Below are 21,499 nucleotides of genomic sequence, written 5' to 3' on the forward strand. Positions count from 1 at the left end.
GACAAGGGCAGCAGGCGCATGGGAACACCACCACCTCCAAGTTCCCCTCCAAGTCTCATACCATCCCCAACTGGACATATATCGGCCGATCCTTCATTGTTGCTGGGTCAAAATCCCGGAACTCCCTTCCTAACAGCACTGTGGGAGCACCTTCACCACACGGACTGCAGCGGTTCAAGAAAAAGACCCACCACCACCTTCTCAAGGGCAACTAGGGGTGGGCAATAAACGCCGACCTTGCCAGTGACGCCCACATCCCGAAAACTATTTTTTTTAAACAGACAGACGGAGCCTTGATTTAAAGACTCGTACAAAAGACGGCAGCTCCGGCAATGCAGCACTCCCTCAGTACTACACCACAGTGTCAGCCAACATCAAATGTGCCCAAATCCTGGAGTGGGGCTTGAACCCGTAGAAACATAGAAACATGGAAGATAGGAGCAGGAGTAGGCCATTCGGCCCCTCGAGCCCGCTCCGCCATTCAATGAGATCATGGCTGATCATCCAAATTCAGTACCCTGTTCCTGCCTTCTCCCCATATCCCTTGATCCCTTTAGCCTTAAGAAATATATCTAACTCCTTCTTGAATATATTTAATGAATTGGCCTCAACTGCCTTCTGTGGTAGAGAATTCCACAGGTTCACCACTCTCTGGGTGAAGAAATTCCTCCTCATCTCTGTCCTAAATGGCTTACCCCTTATCCTTAGACTGTGACCCTCGGTTCTGGACTCTCCCGCCATCGGGAACACCCTTCCTGCATCTAGTCTGTCGAGTCCTGTTAGAATTTTATAAGTTTCAATGAGATCCCCTCTCATTCTACTAAACTCCAGCAAATATAAGCCCAATCAACCCAATCTCTCCTCATACGTCATTCCTGCCATCCCAGGTATCAGTCTGGTGAATCTTCGCTGCACTCTCTCCATGGCAAGAACATCCTTCCTCAGATAAGGCGACCAAAACTGCACACAATACTCAAGGTGTGGTCTCACCAAGGCCCTGTACAACTGCAGCAAGACATCCTTGCTCCTTTACTCAAAACCTCTCGCTATGAAGGCCAACATACCATTTGCCTTCTTAACCGCCTGCTGCACCTGCATGCTTACCTTCAGTGACTGATGCACAAGGACACCCAGGTCTCGTTGCACTTCCCCTTTTCCCAATCTATCGCTGTTCAGATAATAATCTGCCTTCTGGTTTTTGCCACCAAAGTGGCTAACCTCGCATTTATCCACATTATACTGCATCTGCCATGCCTCTGCCCAATCACCCAACCTGTCCAAATCATACTGGAGTTTCTCTGCATCCTCCTCACAGCACACACGCCCACCCAGCTTTGTGTCATCTGCAAACTTGGAGATATTACATCTAGTTCCCTCGTCTAGATCATTAATATATATTGTAAATAGCTGGGGTTCTAGCACCGATCCCTGTGGCACCCCAATAATCACTGCCTGCCACTCGGAAAAAGACCCGTTTATTCCAACTCTTTGCTTCCTGTCTGCCAACCAGTTCTCTATCCAAGTCAGTACCTTACCCCCAATCCTATGTGCTTTAACTTTGCACGCTAATCTCTTATGCATGACCTTATCGAAAGCCTTCTGAAAGTCCAAATACACCACATCTCCCTTATCTATTCTATCAGTTACATCCTCAAAAAATGCCAGTAGATTAGTCAAGCATGATTTACCTTTTGTAAATCCATGTTGACTTTGTCCGATCCTGTCGCTCTTTTCGAAGTGCTCTGCTATCACATCTTTTATAATGGACTCTAGCATTTTCCCCACTACCGATGTCAGGCTTACCAGTCTATAATTCCCCATTTTCTCTCTACCACCATTTTTAAATAGTGGGGTTACATTAGCTACCCTCCAATCCATGGGAACTGTTCCAGAGTCTATAGAATTTTGGAAGATGACCAGCAATGCATCTATTATTTCTAGGGCCACTTCCTTAAGTACCCTAAGATGTAGATTATCAGGCCCTGGAGATTTGTCAGCCTTCAATCCCATCAATTTCCCTAACACCATTTCCATACAAATACTGATTTCATTCAATTCCTCCCTCTCATTAGACCCTATGTTCCCTGACATCTCTGGGAGGTTAATTGTGTCCTCCTTTGTGAAGACAGAACCAAAGTATGTTTTTAATTGGTCTGCCATTTCTTTGTTCCCCTTTATAAATTCCCCTGATTCTGACTGCAAGGGACCTATGCTTAACTTCACCAATCTTTTTCGTTTCACATATCTATAGAAGCTTTTACAGTCAGTTTTTATGTTTCCTGCTAGCTTACTCTCATATTCTATTTTCCCCCTCTTAACTAATCCCTTTGTCCTCCTTTGCTGAATCCTAAACTGCTCCGAATCCTCAGGTTTGCTGCTTTTTCTGGCCAATTTATATGCCCTCTCCTTGGATCTTATGCTATCCCTAATTTTTCTTGTTAGCCACGGCTGAGTCACCTTTTTTGTTTTATTTTTATGCCAAACAGGGATGAGCAAATTCTGTAGTTCATCCATGCGATCTTTAAATGTTTGCCATTGCCTATCCATCGTCAACCCTTTAAGTAATGTTCCCCAATCCATCCTAGCCAACTCGCGCCTCATACTGTCATAGTTTCCTTTATTTAAATTCAGGACCCTAGTCTCTGAGTCAACTACTTCACTCTCCATCTTAATGAAGAATTCTATCAAATTATGATCGCTCTTCCCCAAGGGGCCTCGCACAACAAGATTGCTCATTAATCCTTTCTCATTACACAATACCCAGTCTACAATGGCCTGATCTCCAGTTGGTTCCTCGACATATTGGTCCAGGAAACCATCCCGTAAACACTCTAGGAATTCCTCATGAGCAAGAGGGTTACCAACTGAGCCAAGCTGACATTCCTGTTCACCGTGAATAAGAGATTAATCACATTGGAAAGTGACCAAGTTGAAGAAATTGACAAACGGGATCCAAACCAACGAGTCCACCAAGGTGAAAGGTTCAAATCCCAGGGTCACAACAACAGCAGCAACTTGCATTTATATAGCGCCTTTAATGTATTAAAATGCTCCAAGGTGCTTCACAGGAGCTTCATCAGACAAAATTTTACACTGAGCCACATAAGGAAATATTAGGACAGGTGAGGTAGGTTCTAAGGTGATGCATTTTGGACGGACAAATAAGGCAAGGGAATACACAATGAGTGGTAGGACCCTAGGAAGTACAGAGGGTCAGAGGGACCTTGGTGTACATGTACATAGATCCCTGAAGGCAGCGGAACAGGTAGATAAGGTGGTTAAAAAGGCATATGGGATACTTGCCTTCATTAGCCGAGGCATAGAATATAAGAGCAGGGAGGTTATGATGGAGCTGTACAAAACGCTGGTGAGGCCACAGCTGGAGTACTGTGTGCATTTCTGGTCGCCTCACTATAGGAAGGATGTGATTGCTTTGGAGAGGGTGCAGAGAAGATTCACCAGGATGTTACCTGGGATGGAGCGCCTCAGCTATGAAGAGAGGCTGGACAGGCTGGGGTTGTTTTCCTTGGAGCAAAGAAGGCTGAGGGGGGACCTGATTGAGGTGTACAAAATGATGAGGGGCATAGGTAGGGTAGATAAAGAGGAACTTTTCCCCTTAGTAGGGGGGTCAATAACAAGGGCGCATAGATTCAGGGTAAGGGGCAGGAGATTTAGAGGGGATTTGAGGAGGAACTTTTTCACCCAGAGGGTGGTTGGAATGTGGAACTCAATGCCTGAAAGGGTGGTAGAGGCAGGAACCCTCACAACATTCAAGAAGCATTTGGATGAGCACTTGAAATGCCATTGCATACAAGGCTATGGACCAAATGCTGGAAAATGGGATTAGACTGGACAGGGATGGATGGGCGGTGCAGACACGATGGGCCGAAGGGCCTCTTTCTGTGCTGTAAAACTCTATGGCCTAGAAATTGAGTTGACGCCGCGCCAGGGCTTTAGCGCCGGAAATTTAGCGCTGGCGCTAATTCCCTTGCGCGCGCCAAAAATTCAGTAGCGCCGCGCCCAGACGGCTGCCGGCGCTACTGGTGGGTGTGAGTGCCTCCCAATGGGCGCTGAGTGCCGCATTGCGGCGCTAATCCGGCACTGCGGCACCCAATGCGGTGCGGCAGGCTGGGGAAGTGCAGGCCCCCTCCTCCCGTTAAGGAGGCGCTGCCTTCACCCGATCGCTGGCCATTTGATTTTTTCAAAAATGAGCCCGGCACCTCGGACAAGTGCCGGGCTTGCAGGCCAGACGCATCTGTTCTGTGGGGGGTGGGGTGGAGGAGTCCGGGGAGGGAGGTGCGGGCAGGCGGCCGGCGGGAAAGCGGCCGGCCGCCGCGCGACCTTAATGCGCCGGCACTAACTTGTGTAAGACTCGGTTGCCAGAGTCTTAGTTGCGGCTGCCACGGGCGAGGCGGCCGCAACTGAATTTCGGCGTTCGGGCACGTTGCCACGGCAACCGGGACGCTGCGCACACCGATGACGTCATCGGTGCCGGCGCAGCGCAATCGGCTAACGCCGATGGCAGCGCCGAAGTGAATTTCAGAAACGGCTATCATTGCGGCGCTAGGCCCTCTAGCACCGCAAAATGGGCGCTAACCCTACTGAATTTTCAGCCCCAGGACTCTATGGCCTAGAAATTCAGTTGGCGCCGCGCCAGGGCTTTAGCGCCGGAAAGTTAGCGCTGGCGCTAAGTCCCCCTGCGCGCGCTAAAAATTCAGTAGCGCCGCGCCCAAACGGCTGCCGGCGCTACTGAAGGGTGTTTGCGCCTGAAAATGGGCGCTACCTGCCGCTTTGCGGCGCTATTCCGGCGCTGCGGCGCCCGATGCGGTGCGGCAGGCTCGGGAAGTGCAGGCCTCCTCCTTCAGTTAAGGAGGAGCTGCCTGCACCCACCCGCTGGCCGGTAAACTCATCAGAAAAATGAGCCCGGCACCTCGGGGAAGTGCCGGGCTCGCAGCCCGGAAGCATCTGTTCCGCGGGGGGGGTGGTGGAGGAGTCCGGGGAGGGAGGTGCGGGCAGGCGGCCGGCGGGAAAGTGGCCGGCCGCCGCGCGACCTTAAGGCGCAGGCGCTAACTGATGTAAGACTCTGTTGCCAGAGTCTTAGTTGCGGCTGCCACGGGCGAGGCGGCCGCAACTGAATTTCGGCGCTGGGGCCCGTCGGCATGGCAACCGGGACGCTGCGCACACCGATGACGTCATCGGTGCCGGCGCAGCGCAACCGGTCTACCGCCGATTCTAGGGCCCCAGGGAATTTCTAAACTGGCCATTACTCCGGCGCTAGGCCCTCTAGCGCCTCAAATGCGGCGCTAAGGCTACTCAATTTCTAGGCCTATGACTCTAAGGAGCGTCTTAAAGGAGGAGAGGGAGAGACATAGAGGATTGGGGAGGGAATTCCAGAGCTTAGGACCCAGGCAGCTGAAACTACGGCTGCCGATGGTGGAGCGATGAAAATCGGGATGGACAAGAGGCCAGAATTAGAGGAACACAGAGATCTTGGAGGGTTGGAGGGTTGTAGGGCTGGAAGGGCGTTACAGAGATAGGATGGGGGCGATCCCATGGAGGGAATTGAACGCGAGGATGAGAATTTTAAATTCAAGGTGTTGCCGGACCGGGAGCCGGTGTAGGTCAGCGGGCACAGTGGGTGATGGATGAACGGGACTCGGTGCGAGTTAGCACACAGGCAGCCGAGTTTTGGATGAGCTCAGGTTTACGGAGAATGGAAGACGGGAGGCCGGCCAGGAGAGCGTTGGAATAGTCGAGTCTAGGGGTAACTGACATGAATCAACTGAGCGGCCTGCGGGTGGCGCTGTCCAGGGAGAGTATAAATACTCGGGCACGGGCCCAGCTTGCGCAGGACATTCTTAACAGGAACTAGTGAAGGACACAACTAGACCTACATATTGTAAAACAGTTGATTAAAGCTTTGTTTAACGCTTAGACCAAGTGCCTAGTAGTTTTCTTACATCAGTAACAAAAGAATATTACCATGGAAGCTAAAATGCAATGGAAAGGGTAAAAAATATCATTTACAGACTTACATATGGTTGTGGGATTTTCATCTGATCCTGCAAAACAGAAATATAAATTATAATCTTAGCCAACACTCAACAGCCCAGCTTCCTACAGAACTAGCCCTGTGGGGATTTAGCTGTGGATAGCCACGGACTCCCCCACGGAGTCACTGCTTCTCCCTCGCTCTTCTCATTATAAACACTTCATGGACCCGGAACACAAAACTGCTCCCACTGAGGCCACACTGGGAGTTGGGACATGTCATGCTGGGGCAGTAAGGGCCGCTACTCGGGGATTGGGGCTGAGCCAGATTGTTAGGGAACAGCAAGCAATTAGGAAAGCAAATGGTGTGTTGGCCTTTATTACAAGAGGATTTGAGTATAAGAGTAAAGACGTCTTACTGTAATTATATAGGGCCCTGGTGAGACCACACCTGGAGTATTGTGTACATTTTTGGTCTCCTTACCTAAGGACGGATATACTTGCCATAGAGGGAGTGCAACGAAGGTTCACCAGACTGGTTCCTGGGATGGGGGGGATTGTCCTATGAGGAGAGATTGAGTAGACTAGGCCGATATTCTCTAGAGTTTAGAAGAATGAGAGGTGATCTCATTGAAACATACAAAATTCTTACAGGGCTTGACAGGGTAGACGCAGGGAGGATGTTTCCCCTGGCAGGAGGGTCTAGAACCAGGGGTCACAGTCTCAGAATAAGGGGTCGGCCATTTAGGACTGAGATGAGGAGAAATTTCTTCACTCAGAGGGTGGTGAATCTTTGGAATTCTCTACCCCAGAGGGCTGTGGAGGCTCAGTCGTTGAGTATATTCAAGATGGAGATCGATAGATTTTTGAATATTAAGGGAATGAAGGGATATGGGGATAGTGCAGGAAGATGGAGTTGAGGTAGAAGATCAGCCATGATCTCATTGAATGGCGGAGCAGGCTCGAAGGGCCGACTCCTGCTCCTAATTCTGATGTTCTTAATAGAGGGGGCTTTAGAGGGAAATCACTAAAAGCGAGTGGAAAGGTACAAAAAATAATTTTAAAAGGCTTTATCTAAAGGGGGCTGGAATACAAAAGGGAGGAAGTTATGCTACAGTTGTGTAAACCTCTGGTCAGACCCCATCTGGACACTGCGTTCAGTTCTGGGCCCTGCACCTCAGAAAGGATATATTGGCCCTGGAGGGGGTGCAGTGCAGATTCACCAGAATAATACCGGGGCGAAAAGGGTTAAATTATGAGAACAGGTCACACAGACGAGGCTCGGATCGAAGATTAAGGGGTGATCTAGTTGAGGTGTTTAAGATGATTGAGGATTTGATAGGGTTAGATGGTGCGAAGGGATGTTATAACCAACAAAACACAGGGGTTAAAAGGGGGAACTTTGCTGTTGGGGCAAGTACAATGAAACGTCATCCCTTTAAGCGTGGGGGAAGGCACTCTGATTGCTCTTTCTCAGGACTTCCATAATCACAATTACATGGCCAACTATTGACAATTATTACATGACTACAGAGGATAATGAACTCACATTGCCTTTTTCATTCTATGGACCAACCCTTATTGGTAAATATATCCAACCATCCCCTTACAAACCCAGGTACTAACCCTGCTGTGATGGTCCAGGCTGAACAGCAGATCTCGAGCTATCTTGGGCAGTACAGGCTTGTTACTCTTCATCTCTGCGTACTGTACCTGGAATCACAGACACAGTTTAAGAGGAGTGTAACTCGGTCAGTTTGGTTTCAAATATTCTTAGTGAAAGTTTCCACTTTTCCAAATCCCCTTCCCTTATGGGACCCCACTCCAGTCAGGAGATTGCAATCTCCCAATCTTTCCTCACAGAGGGCAATGGCCAGGGGACCCCCCTTCTCCACCCAGGGGCCAGGAGAATGACCAGGGGACCCCCCTTCTCCACCCAGGGGCCAGGACAATGACCAGGGGACCCTCCTTCTCCACCCAGGGGCCAGGACAATGACCTGGGGACCCTCCTTCTCCACCCAGGGGCCAGGACAATGACCAAGGGACCCTCCTTCTCCACCCAGGGGCCAGGGTAATGACCAGGGGACCCCCCTTCTCCACACAGAGCCCAGAAAATGACCAGGGGACCCTCCTTCTCCACCCAGGGGCCAGGACAATGACCAAGGGACCCTCCTTCTCCACCCAGGGGCCAGGGTAATGACCAAGGGACCCTCCTTCTCCACCCAGGGGCCAGGACAATGACCAGGGGACCCTCCTTCTCCACCCAGGGGCCAGGACAATGACCAAGGGACCCTCCTTCTCCACCCAGGGGCCAGGGTAATGACCAAGGAACCCTCCTTCTCCACCCAGGGACCAGGACAATGACCAGGGGACCCTCCTTCTCCACCCAGGGGCCAGGACAATGACCAGGGGACCCTCCTTCTCCACCCAGGGGCCAGGACAATGACCAAGGGACCCTCCTTCTCCACCCAGGGGCCAGGGTAATGACCAAGGGACCCTCCTTCTCCACCCAGGGGCCAGGACAATGACCAGAAGATCTTCCTCCTCCAGCCAGAGGCCAGAACAATGACCTGGGGACCCTCCTTCTCCACCCAGAGCCCAGAAAATGACCTGGGGGTCCTCCTTCTCCACCCAGCAGAAAGGACAATGACCAGAAGATCCTCGTTCTCCAGAGCAGTGACCAGGGCACCTTCTGTCTCCAGCCAGGAGGTGGACAAACTCCTGATCACCCTCCTTCTCCAGCCAGGGGCCAGGACAATGACCAGTGGGACCCCCCCGATCTCCACCCTGGGGCCAAGTCAATGACCAGTGGACCCCATCTCCACCCTGGGGCCAAGTCAATAATCAGTGGTCCCCCATCTCCACCCTGGGGTCAAGTCAATGACCAGTGGACCCCCATCTCCACCCTGGGGCCAAGTCAATGACCAGTGGACCCCATCTCCACCCTGGGGCCAAGTCAATAATCAGTGGTCCACCATCTCCACCCTGGGGTCAAGTCAATGATCAGTGGACCCCCATCTCCACCCTGGGGTCAAGTCAATGATCAGTGGACCCCCATCTCCACCCTGGGGCCAAGTCAATGACCAGTGGACCCCCATCTCCACCCTGGGGCCAAGTCAATGATCAATGGACCCCCATCTCCACCCTGGGGCCAAGTCAATGATCAGTGGTCCCACATCTCCAACCTGGGGCCAAGTCAATGATCAGTGGTCCCACATCTCCACCCTGGGGCCAAGTCAATGATCAGTGGTCCCACATCTCCACCCTGGGGCCAAGTCAATGACCAGCGGACCCCCATCTCCAGCCATGAGCATGACCGTGACCAGGGGCTCTCAATCTGCTGCCAGGGGCCACTTCAATGACCAGAAGAGCTTCCTTGGTGGAAAAGCAATAATGGAATGACATCAATTATTGATATTCCCTCTTATTACCCCGACCCAATTCACAGCCCGTTCCACCTGGACCAGGATTCCCTTGATCTAGAAATGCCGTTTCCTTTACCGTGTATCTGGTGATGCCGCTGTGGCGACGGGGCACTCTCCATCGGACTCGGAAGGCCGTACAGTTCAGGGCTTCCAGCTGCATGTCCTGCGGGGGGCTCGGTCGGTCTGTCTCAGAGAAGATGTTTGGTAAGAACAAGGATGCAAGATATCAAACTCATAATCGTTCCTCTATCACAGTGTGGTCCCATACGTGAACCACCTGTGGCTAATTGCGGTTCCATTCACCACACGGTTACATAGCACCCAGCCAGAGGTGGTTCCACCAGGGTCCCAGTGCCTTGACATCAGGATCCCTGTCTGCCCCACAAAGGAGTTGACCGCACAACATAATGTAAGGGGAAGGCTCACTTAAATACGTAGCACATGGTTCACTGGGAGTGCCTTTGGGGAGATAAGAACATAAGACGTAGGAGCAGGAGTCGGTCATTCGGCCCCTCGAGCCTGCTCCGCCATTCGATAAGATCATGGTTGATCTGATCTTGGCCTCAACTCCACTTCCCTGCCCGCTCCCCATAACCCTCGACCCCTTTACCATTCAAATATCTGTCTATCTCCACCTTAAATATATTCAATAACCCAGCCTCCACAGCTCTCTGGGGAAGAGAATTCCAAAGATTCACGACCCTCTGAGAGAAGAAATTCCTCCTAATTTCCGATTTAAATGGGCGACCCCTTATTCTGAATCTGTGCCCCCTAGTTCTAGATTCCCCCACGAGGGGAAACATCCTCCCTGCATCTACCCTGTCAAGCCCCCTCAGAATCTAATGTTTCAATAAGATCACCTCTCATTCTTCTAAACTCCAATGAGTATAGGCCGAGACTGCTCAACCTTGGGCAGTGGAGGGGGGGTGGGGCGAGTGTTGAGCGGGGGGGGGAATTAAATTCTTGTTCCATTGGATGGTGAGCATTTGCTGGCCGCATGAGTTTTGTTGCCTTTGTTTTAATCGGAGACGCCGGGGACATAAATCCACTTGTTGGGTCTAGTCATTGAGGGGCAGGAACAAAAAGAAAACTGAAAATATAAATAAAACAAAGAGAGACTTGCATTTATATAGCACCTTTCACCACCTCAGGACACCCCAAAGCGCTTTACAGCCAATGAACTACTTTTTGAAGTGTAGTCACTGTTGTAATGTGGGAAACGCGGACGTTAATTTGTGCACAGCAAGCTTCCACAAACAGCAATGTGATAATGACCAGATAATCTGTTTTTGTTATGTTGATTGAGGGATAAATATTGCCCAGGACACTGGGAGAACTCCCCTGCTCTTCTTCGAAAAAGTGCTGTGGAATCTTTTACATCCACCTGAGAGAGCAGACGGTTTAATGTCTGATCCGAAAGACGGCACCTCTGACAGTGCAGCGCTCCCTCAGTACTGCCCCTCCGACAGTGCAGCACTCTCAGTACTGCCCCTCCGACAGTGCAGCACTCCCTCAGTACTGCCTCTCCGACAGTGCGGCGCTCCCTCAGTACTGCCCCTCCGACAGTGCGGCGCTCCCTCAGTACTGCCCCTCTGACAGTGCAGCGCTCCCTCAGTACTGCCCCTCCGACAGTGCAGCACTCCCTCAGTACTGCCCCTCCGACAGTGCAGCACCCCTCTCAGTACTGCCCCTCCGACAGTGCGGCACTCCCTCAGTACTGCCCCACCGACAGTGCAGCACTCCCTCAGTACTGCCCCTCCGACAGTGCGGCACTCCCTCAGTACTGCCCCTCCGACAGGGCAGCACTCCCTCAGTACTGCCCCTCCGACAGTGCAGCACTCCCTCAGCACTGCACTGGGGGTGTCAGCCTGGATTTTTGTCTCTGGAGTGGGACCATGAACCCACAAACATTCTGACTCAGAGGCGAGAGGGCTACCCACTCAGCCACGGCTGACAGTCAAAATTACCCTACATTACAACAGTGACTACTCTTCAAAAGTGCTTCATTGGCTGTAAAGCGCTTTGGGACATCCTGAGGTCATGAAAAGCGCTGTAGAAATGCAAGTCTGTCTTTCGTTCTTCCCTCTACACTGTCCCATCAAACACTCCCAGGGCAGGTACAGCTCGGGTTAGATACAGAGTAAAGCTCCCTCTACATTGTCCCATCAAACACTCCCAGGGCAGGTACAGCTCGGGTTAGATACAGAGTAAAGCTCCCTCTACACTGTCCCATCAAACACTCCCAGGGCAGGTACAGCACGGGTTAGATACAGAGTAAAGCTCCCTCTACACAGTCCCGTCAAACACTCCCGGGGCAGGTACAGCATGGGTTAGATACAGAGTAAAGCTCCCTCTACACTGTCCCATCAAACACTCCCAGGGCAGGTACAGCACGGGTTAGATACAGAGTAAAGCTCCCTCTACACTGTCCCATCAAACACTCCCAGGGCAGGTACAGCACGGGTTAGATACAGAGTAAAGCTCCCTCTACACTGTCCCATCAAACACTCCCAGGAGCCTTCTTCCCCTTCACTTTTGTCTGACCCCAACCGCTTCTTCCAATCTCACCCCCTGCCATGTTTTCACTATCCCCTCTGACCTTCCCCTCTCCCACCCCGAACGATCAGTCCTCAGCAAAGGCCTGAGCATCATTCCCTTACGCCCCCATCTCAATGAATTTCGAGCTCGGCACGATGCTGAGCTCTTTTTCCGTCGCCTTCATCTCCGTGCCCATTTCTCTGGCCAGGAGTCTTCCCCCCGCACGGCTGACCCTTTCTCCCGCTTTCAGAATTCCCGTTCTACCTGGACCACTCCCCCTGGCCTCTTACCCTCTCTGGATCTTTTCATTGCAAACAGCCATCTCAATTTCTCTGCTCCCCTCACTCACTCCAGCCTACCTCCCTCTGAACTTGCAGCAGTCCATTCTCTCAGATCCAACCCCGACATTGTCATTAAACCTGCTGACAAGGGTGGTGCTGTTGTTGTTTGGCGAACTGACCTCTACCATGCGAAAGCTGAATGCCAACTCTCCAACACCTCCTCCTACCTCCGCTTGGACCATGACCCACTAGCAAACATCAAGCCATTGTTTCCAAGACTGTCACTGACCTCATCTCCTCTGGAGATCTTCCCTCCATGGCCGCCAACCTCATAGTCCCCCAATCCCGCACAGCCCGCTTCTACCTCCTTCCCAAGATCCACAAACAGGACTGCCCTGGTAGACCCATCGTTTCAGCCTGTTCTTGCCCCACGGAACACATCTCTTCCTATCTCGACTCTATTTTTTCTCCCCTTGTCCAGCCTCTTCCCACCTACATCCGTGACTCTTCCGATGACCTCCTCCACTTTAACAGTTTCCAGTTTCCTGGCCGCAACCGTCTCCTTTTCACTATGGACGTACAATCCCTCTACACCTCCATTCCCCCACCAGGATGGCCTGAGGGCGCTCCGCTTCTTCCTTGAACAGAAGCCCAACCAGTCCCCATCCACCACCACCCTCCTCCGCCTGGCTGAACTTGTTCTCACATTGAACAACTTCTCCTTTGACTCCACTCACTTCCTCCAAATTAAAGGTGTTGCTATGGGAACTCGCATGGGCCCTAGCTATCATGGGACCTGTGGAACATTCTTTGTTCCAGTTCTACTCAGGTCCCCTCCCTAACCTCTTTTTCTGGTACATCGATGGCTGTATCGGTGCCGTTTCCTGCTCCCGCCCCGAGTTAGAAAATTTCATTCACTTTACTTTCAATTTCCACCCTTCCCTCACCTTCATATGGTCCATCTCCAACTCTTCTCTTCCCTTCCTTGACATCTCTGTCTCCATTTCTGGGGATAGGCTATTGACAAACATCCACTACAAGCCCACTGAATCCCACAGCTACCTGGACTACACTTCCTCCCACCCCGCTTCCTGTAAGGACTCTATTCCATTCTCCCAGTTTCTCCATCTCCGCCGCATCTGTCCTGATGATACCACCTTCCATACCAGTGCTTCCGACATGTCTTCCTTTTTCCTCAACCGAGGATTCCCCTCGACTGTGGTTGACACGGCCCTTGGCCGTGTCCGTTCCATTTCCCGCACTTCTGCTCTCACCCCTGCCCCTCCCTCCCGGAACCACGATAGGGTTCCCCTTGTCCTCACCTTTCACCCCACCAGCCTCCACATTCAACGGATCATCCCCCGTCATTTTCGCCACCTCCAGCATGATCCCACCACCAAATGCATCTTCCCCTCCCCTTCCCTTTCAGCATTCCGAAGGGACCGCTCCCTCCGCGACACCCTGGTCCACTCCTCAATCACCCCAAACAGCCCCTCCCCTCTCCACGGTACCTTCCCGTGCAAGCGCAGGAGATGCAACACCTGCCCTTATACCTCTCCCCTTCCCACTGTCCAGGGCTCCAAACACCCCTTCCAGGTGAAACAGTGATTTACTTGTACTTCTTGCAATTTAGTATACTGTATTCGCTGCTCACGATGCGGTCTCCTCTACATTGGGGAGATCAAACGCAGATTGGGCGACCGCTTTGCGGAACACCTCTGTTCAGTCCGTAAGGGTGACCCTGAGCTTCCGGTCGCCTGTCATTTTAATTCTCCGCTTCACTCCCACTCTGACCTCACCATCCTTGGCCTCTTACATTGTTTCAACGAAGCTCAGCGTAAGCTCGAGGAACAGCACCTCATCTTTCGATTAGGCACTCTACAGCCCTCTGGACTCAACATCGAGTTCAACAATTTCAGACTATAACCCCTGCCCTCATTTTTCAGGCTGTATGATTTTGCCATCCCCATTTGCATTTTATCTTTCCTGCCTCCCACCTTAGCACAGGATATTCCTTCAGTTCCTTCCTCCCCTCCCAGCAAACCACCCCCCCCCCCCCGCCCCGGTCTCTGCACCTGCTTAATATCTGTTACATCTCCAGCTTTTTCCAGTTCTGATGAAGGGTCCCAGACCTGAAACGTTAACTCTGTTTCTCTCTCCACGGATGCTGCCTGGCCTGCTGAGTGTTTCCAGCATTTTCTGTTGTTATTTCAGATTTCCAGCAGCCGCATTATTTTGCTATTGTACAGGTACAGCACCAGTCAGCTTCACCCCCACCCGCCCCCCCCAGCCAATCAGCCCCGTACCTTTGAGGACCGAATGCCGTCTGCAACCTGTATGTTTTTTGGTCCTGTTCCTCCCACCTCCTTAAAGATTAAATACTGTACCTTAACCTGAACCGAAAAATAACCCCTGCTGAATCAGTGCGAACTCCCACAGCCCCCAGCTCTCGGGAGCTCGCTGAGCGATTGGTGCTTAATCTGGGGCAGCTTTGTGCTGTGGGGGCCACGTTGAGGAGGTCCCTCACTGCTGAGAGGGAGAGCGAGAGCGAGGGAGTGAGGGAAGAGGTAGAGAAAGAGAGAGAAAAGGAGAAAGAAAAAGAGAGCGAGGAGCAGAAAAACAGATAGCGACACAATCAGGAGAGAGAGAATAAAGAGACAGAGTTGATGTAGTGACAGAAGGAAAGACTTGTGTTTCTATAGCGCCTTTCACAAACACCAGACCTCTCAAAGTGCTTTACAGCTAATCAAGCACTTTTTGGAGCGTAGTCACTGTTGTAATGTGGGAAATGCGGCAGCCAATTTGCACACAGCAAGCTCCCACAAACAGCAATGTGACAACGACCAGATAATCTGTTTTTGGTGTGTTGGTTGAAGGATAAATATTGGCCAGGATACCGGGGAGAACTCCCCTGCTCTTCTTCGAAATAGTGCCATGGGATCTTGAATGTCCACCCAAGAGAGCTGACGGTGTAGTGTATGTACCTTTAAGAGGAACTATGTTTTTGAAGCCCCTGTATACTTTCGTACCAGTAGTGGCCACTCGGGTATATAAGCCTGTGTAGCGTCTTGTGTTGTTAGTTCACCTCCAGACTTTGTTCAGTAAACACTTGTTAAATCAACTCCTGCATTCCGTGTCTCCATTAACACACGGGTCTAACAGTGGCGACGAGTTAGAAACGAACTTACCTGCAATTCGGCAGCACCTCAAGGGGATCGATTCCTCAGACGAAGGTCGAAGCCAGAAGCAAGAAAAAATAACTCGAAGAAACTCGAATACGAGGGCCAGGCTTGGTCTCCAGTCTGTGGTTTCCCCAGCTAAACGGGCTGGTGGCAGGTAGTGCATTGATCCTTCCTGGGCTGCGGCGGGCTAGAGCTCGATCGGGTGGCTCTGCAACGGGGCCGGGCAGCGAGTCGGGAAGCAGAAGCAAAGAGAGAGAGAGGGTGGAGCACTCAGGGCACGGCCGGTGCTGCAAAGCAGGTCGGCGTTCGGACCGAGCAGAGGGAGGGGAAAGTCCCAGAGGGTCCGCCCCACGACGGGAATGGTTCTCTAAGTAACGGAGAAACTATTGAAGCGCTATATAAAAAAAAAGTCGCAGAGGGCCTGCTCCACGACGGGAACGGTTCTTCAATTACGGAGAGAATATTGAAGCGATATATAAAAAAAATAGAAATACTGCGAAAAGCTGCAGGTCGCAACGGGAACCGCGGAGAGCAGCGTTGGCAGCAGCGGCAGCGGCGGGAAAGCGCGGGAGGCACCATCTTAACTCGGCGGGGAAGAAAGAAAAGCGCGGGAGGCGCCATTTTGATCCATCAGGGACGGAGGAAAAGCGCGGGAAGCGCCATTTTAGATTTTCAAGATGCCGAAGACTGGCAATATTACTGCTTTCGATAGTGATATAGAAGATTGGACCACATCTGTGGAAAGAGTGGAGGTATATTGCAAGGCGAATGAAGTAGCGGATGATAAAAAGGCATCGGTACTTCTAAATCTGATGGGCGCAAGGACATACGGGCTGTTACGAAACTTGATCACTCCAGCCAAACCGATGGACAAGAATTTTAATGAGATTGTTGATACCTTACAGGAGCACTTAAACCCAACACCGCTGCTGATAGCGGAACAATTCAAATTCTTCAGGAGGAATCAGCACAAGAATGAAAGTAACGCTGATTACCTCACCGAATTACGAAAGCTGTCAAAGCACTGCCAATTCGGGGCAGGACTGGCAGATTCTCTACGAGACAAATTCGTCTGCGGTCTCCTAAGTGAAGGAACACAGAAAAGACTACTTTCTGAGAAAGATTTAACACTGGACAAGGCTTTCAGTGTGGCTGTATCATACGAAGCAGCAGCAAGAGGAGCTGCAGAGATACAGCAAAAGCCACAGGACTTCAGCACCCATGAAATGACACGGGGTTTCGAGAGATGTTATCACTGTGGCAGATCCACCCATGACCAGAAGGACTGCTGGTTCAAGGACAAAGCAGGCAGGCAATGCGGAAAGATGGGACACATTGCACGTGTATGCAGATCTGGAAAGAAATCCGCTGACAGTAAAAAGGTCAATAAGGAAAAGTACAGAAAGGTACAAATGATGACGGACAGTAGCTCCGAAGACCAGAAGAGCGATAGCGACTCCGGAAACAAGAGACTAAGCCGTCTCAAATTACATAATGTAATTGCCAAAGAAGATTACCAGACCTTGTGGGTTACCCTCATGATAGCGGGGTCCCCAGTCAAAATGGAGCTAGATACAGGATCAGCTCTGACTGTCATGAGTCGACGGGATTACGAGCGGCTATTTCCGCATATACCTTTGAAAGACACATCCATTGTCTTAAAAACATATACGGGGCAGAAAGTATACCCCAGAGGGAAAATAAGGGTGCCTGTTGTATACAACGGCAAGGAAATACAGAAGTTGTATTTATACGTTCTGCAAGATGGTGGTCCACCGTTGTTGGGATGTGAATGGATCAGAAAGATACGTTTAGACTGGCACTCCATTCAGGCACTGACGGTGACCAGTAAGAAAAAAAACGATGATGATGTCATACCTGGACGATTAAAAGAAATCTTGGCTAATGCCAAAGAAGTGTTTCAACAGGAACTAGGAATCCTGAAAGGCGCCACCGCCTCAATAAAAGTGGAAGATGCAGCAATTCCCAAGTTTTTTAAGGCAAGGCCGGTGCCATACGCAATTCGTCCAGCCGTCGAGGCAGAGCTGGAGAATTTGGAAAAAGCAGGCGTGTTATCCAAGGTAGATTGGAGCGAGTGGGCAACACCCATCATCCCGGTCATGAAGAAAACGTTGAATAATGATAAATCTGAAGAACAGAGAAAAATTCGCATCTGTGGGGACGTCAAGGTGACTGTAAACCCGGTTCTTCACACGGTACAGTATCCTCTTCCGAGGATAGAAGATATTTTCGCCTCACTATCCGGAGGGAAACGTTTCACCAAAATTGACTTAGCACAGGCATATCTACAGATGGAGGCTGAGGAAGCCTCTAAAAAGTATCTCACGATAAACACACACAAAGGCCTGTACCAGTACAATCGACTGGTTTTCGGAGTGGCATCAGCTCCGGCTATCTGGCAAAGAGCTATGGAGCAGGTCCTGTAAGGGATTCCGGGGACTCAATGCTACCTAGACGACATCCTTGTAACAGGAGAAAACGAAACGAGCACCTTGCCAACTTGGAGCAGGTGCTCACGAGGCTGAGAGAACGGGGCCTACGAGCAAATCGCCCCAAGTGCGAATTTTTCCAGAAACAAATATCATATTGTGGCCATGTCATTAACGAAGAAGGGTTGCATAAGTCACCTGAAAAAATTGAAGCGGTCGTAAAGGCCCAAGCGTCTGAAAATGTCTCACAATTAAGGTCGTTCCTGGGATTAGTAAATTACTATCATAAATTTTTACCAAACTTGTCGACGGTTCTGCACCCGCTTAACGCGCTGCTACAAACGGGAGTAGTTTGGAAATGGAGCGAAGACTGTAAACGTGCCTTCCATAAATGCAAAGGCTTGATCACGTCCAGGGAAGTGTTGGCACATTACAACCCATCACTGCCAATCAGACTGGCGCGCGATGCATCCCCTTACGGCGTGGGAGCAGTATTATCGCATAGATTCCCTGATGGCTCGGAGCGGCCGATAGCTTTTGCGTCACGCTCATTGAACTCAGCTGAGCGTAACTATGCCCAGATCGACAGGGAGGCACTCAGCCTGGTGTGGGGGGTGAAGAAATTCAACCATTACCTACACGGACAAAAATTTACCTTGTTGACTGACCATCAACCCCTCATCTCCATATTCAACCCTAAAAAGGGCGTTCCCATTATGACAGCGCAAAGGCTACAGAGGTGGTCCCTTTCCCTAGGGGCACACCAATATAACATAGAGTACAATGGAACAAAACAGCATGGGAATGCTGACGGGTTATCGCGCCTACCGTTGCCAACGGTGGAAGAGGCGCCTACAGTGGACCCAGTGGAGATATTCCACTCGACCATAGTGGAATGTCTACCGGTGACAAATTCTACCATTGAAAAGGAAACGCGAAATGACCCGACTCTCTCATGAGTCTACGATTTAACGGTGAAGGGATGGCCAGCACATGGCGAACCACTGTTGCCAGCATTCTCGCAAAGAAGAGAACAGCTGTCAGTGTGCCGAGGAACCTTGATGTGTGGATCCAGAGTGGTGATTCCACCCAAACTCAAGGATAGAGTGCTAAAGGAGCTTCACGAGGGGCATCTGGGTGGAGTGAAAATGAAGAACTTAGCCAGAGCGTTTGTGTGGTGGCCAGGTATCGATGGAGACATCGAAGAAATGACCAAGAGCTGTCTAGGGTGCCAGAAGGTCCAAAACGCCCCACCACAAGCCCCTCTACATCCATTGGAGTGGCCCTCATCTCCATGGCAAAGGGTACATATCAACTTTGCTGGTCCATTTATGGACTCAATGTTCTTAATCGCGGTGGATGCACACTCCAAGTGGCCGGAGGTAATAAAGGTGTCCTCCACCACCACGGAAAAAACCATCACAGTATTAAGGACCATATTCGCCAGGAATGGGCTGCCTGAACAGATCTGTTCTGATAATGGACCGCAATTTGTATCCGAAGAATTCAGGAAGTTCTTGAAAAACAATGGGGTTAAGCACTACATGTCCGCCCCATACCATCCCGCCACCAATGGATTGGCTGAAAGGTTTGTCCAGACCTTCAAGAAGGCCATAAAGGCCATGGGTAATGAAGACATAAATCTACAACATAAGGTAGATAACTTCTTGTTTGCGTACAGGAATGCAACACATGTGGTTACAAACCAAACCCCCGCCATGATGTTTTTCAATAGAAGACTAAGATGCCGGCTGGATTTGGTCAAGCCAAACATCAGAAGGGACGTAGAGAACCGGCAATTTCAAAGCATGAATGAAAGGCCAACTAGAACCTTCCAGATAGGTCAACCAGTTTTGGCCCAGGACTACCGTACCGAGAAATGGCAGCCTGGAACTATTTGCACACGACTAGGACCGCTGATGTATACCGTGGACATTGGAGAAAGCATAATAAGGCGCCATGCTGACCAGATCATAGAGTCATCCAAAAAAGGACAACCTACACCACAACTCTATACGCCTAGTGATGAAGCAGAGATACCCATAGTATCTACCTCCGATCCGGTGATACTGGAACCAGATGAACCCGACACTGGCATTGAAGCCGAATCGACCTTGCCAAAAGAACCTACTACACCACCGAGGCGTTATCCGGACCGAGTCAGGAAGCCTCCAGAGAGACTGATTTTGTAATTGATTAACTTCAGCAAATGTGTATATTATTGTTCTTGTAAAAATGTTATTTAATGATTACTTAAAATGTTATGTACTATTTATCTAAAAGGGGAGGAATTGTAGTGTATGTACCTTTAAGAGGAACTATGTTTTTGAAGCCCCTGTATACTGTAGTACCAGTAGTGACCACTCGGGTATATAAGCCTGTGTAGCGTCTTGTGTTGTTAGTTCACCTCCAGACTTTGTTCAGTAAACACTTGTTAAATCAACTCCTGCATTCCGTGTCTCCATTAACACACGGATCTAACAGACGGGGCCTCGGTTTAACGTCTCATCCGAAAGACAGCAGCACTGCACTGGGAGTGTCAGTCTAGCTTTATGTTCTCAAGTCTCTGGAGTGGGACTTTACCCCACAACCTTCTGACTCAGAGCGCAAGTGTGCTACCCACTGAGTCACAGCTGACACTGAAAAGATTGAGAGCGAAAGATAGAGGCAGAGAGAGACTGATAGAGAAAGAGTGACAGAGAGACAGGAAAAATAGAGAGACAAAGCTGTGACAGAAAGAGAAGAGATAGAAAGAGACAGAGACAGATAGACAAAGGCAGAGAGAGCGAGAGAAAGGTATAGAGACAGAGGAAGAGAGACACAGAGAGAGGAACAGAGAGAGACAGAGAGAGAGCGAGACAGAGAAAGAGAGATAGACAAAGGCAGAGAGAGAGGCAGAGAGGGAGACAGAGACAGAGACAGAGAGAGACAGAGGCAGAGACAGAGAGCGAGAGAGAGAGAGAGTGAGAGACAGACAGAGAGAGACAAGGAGACAGAGAGACAGAGACAGAGAGAGAGAGACAAGAGTGAGGCAGTGACAGAGAGACAGAGATAGAGCGAGACAGAGTGCGAGACAAAGAGAGCGAGACAGAGAGAGAGAGCAAGACAGAGACAGAGACAGTACAGAGGCTTTGATTCGAACAGGCGGTGCTGGATTTAACAGTAGGTCCCACAGGTTAAAGGGCAGTGAGTTCTAACTAATTACAGCAGCTAATTCCCACTAAATCCTGTTTGTAAACTTCCTGTTCAGCGACCAGCAGGCTGTCAACATGTTTACAAACCACAGGCACACATTCCGCCACCGGAGGAAGGGGTTTGGGGCAACATTTTCATCTGCTTCTGTCAGTGAACCAGGAGAGTGAGCAGCACCTGCACTGTCCCACACAAGACCCCCATGGTCGATCAGCTCTGTCCCCCCATGGCCGATCAGCTTCGTCCCCTCGTGGCTGATCAGCTCCATCCCCGCCGTGGCCGATCAGCTCCGTCCCCCCCGTGGCCGATCAGCTTCGTCCCCCCCGTGGCCGATCAGCTCCGTTCCCCCCGTGGCCGATCAGCTCCGTCCCCCCCGTGGCCGATCAGCTCTGTCCCCTCCGTGGCTGATCAGCTACATCCCCCCATGGCTGATCAGCTCT

At 50.8% G+C, this 21,499-nt stretch overlaps 1 protein-coding gene across 1 annotated transcript in view; it reads right to left on the reverse strand.

The window, feature by feature from the left end:
• The window catches only part of egflam (EGF-like, fibronectin type III and laminin G domains), a 190,728-nt gene that overhangs the window by 166,956 nt on the left and 2,273 nt on the right, over positions 1-21,499 (reverse strand). Inside the window, exons 2-4 of the mRNA XM_085968609.1 lie at positions 9,493-9,599; positions 7,618-7,704; positions 6,036-6,062 (exon numbers count right to left, since the gene is read on the reverse strand). Of these exons, the coding sequence (XP_085824735.1) occupies positions 6,036-6,062; positions 7,618-7,704; positions 9,493-9,599 (221 nt within the window). The remainder of the gene's footprint in view (positions 1-6,035; positions 6,063-7,617; positions 7,705-9,492; positions 9,600-21,499) is intronic.

This window comes from Somniosus microcephalus, chromosome 1 (genome assembly GCF_052327205.1).
Source record: "Somniosus microcephalus isolate GS21.2 chromosome 1, FLI_Smic_1.0, whole genome shotgun sequence".
Classification (NCBI taxonomy): Eukaryota; Metazoa; Chordata; class Chondrichthyes; order Squaliformes; family Somniosidae; genus Somniosus; species Somniosus microcephalus.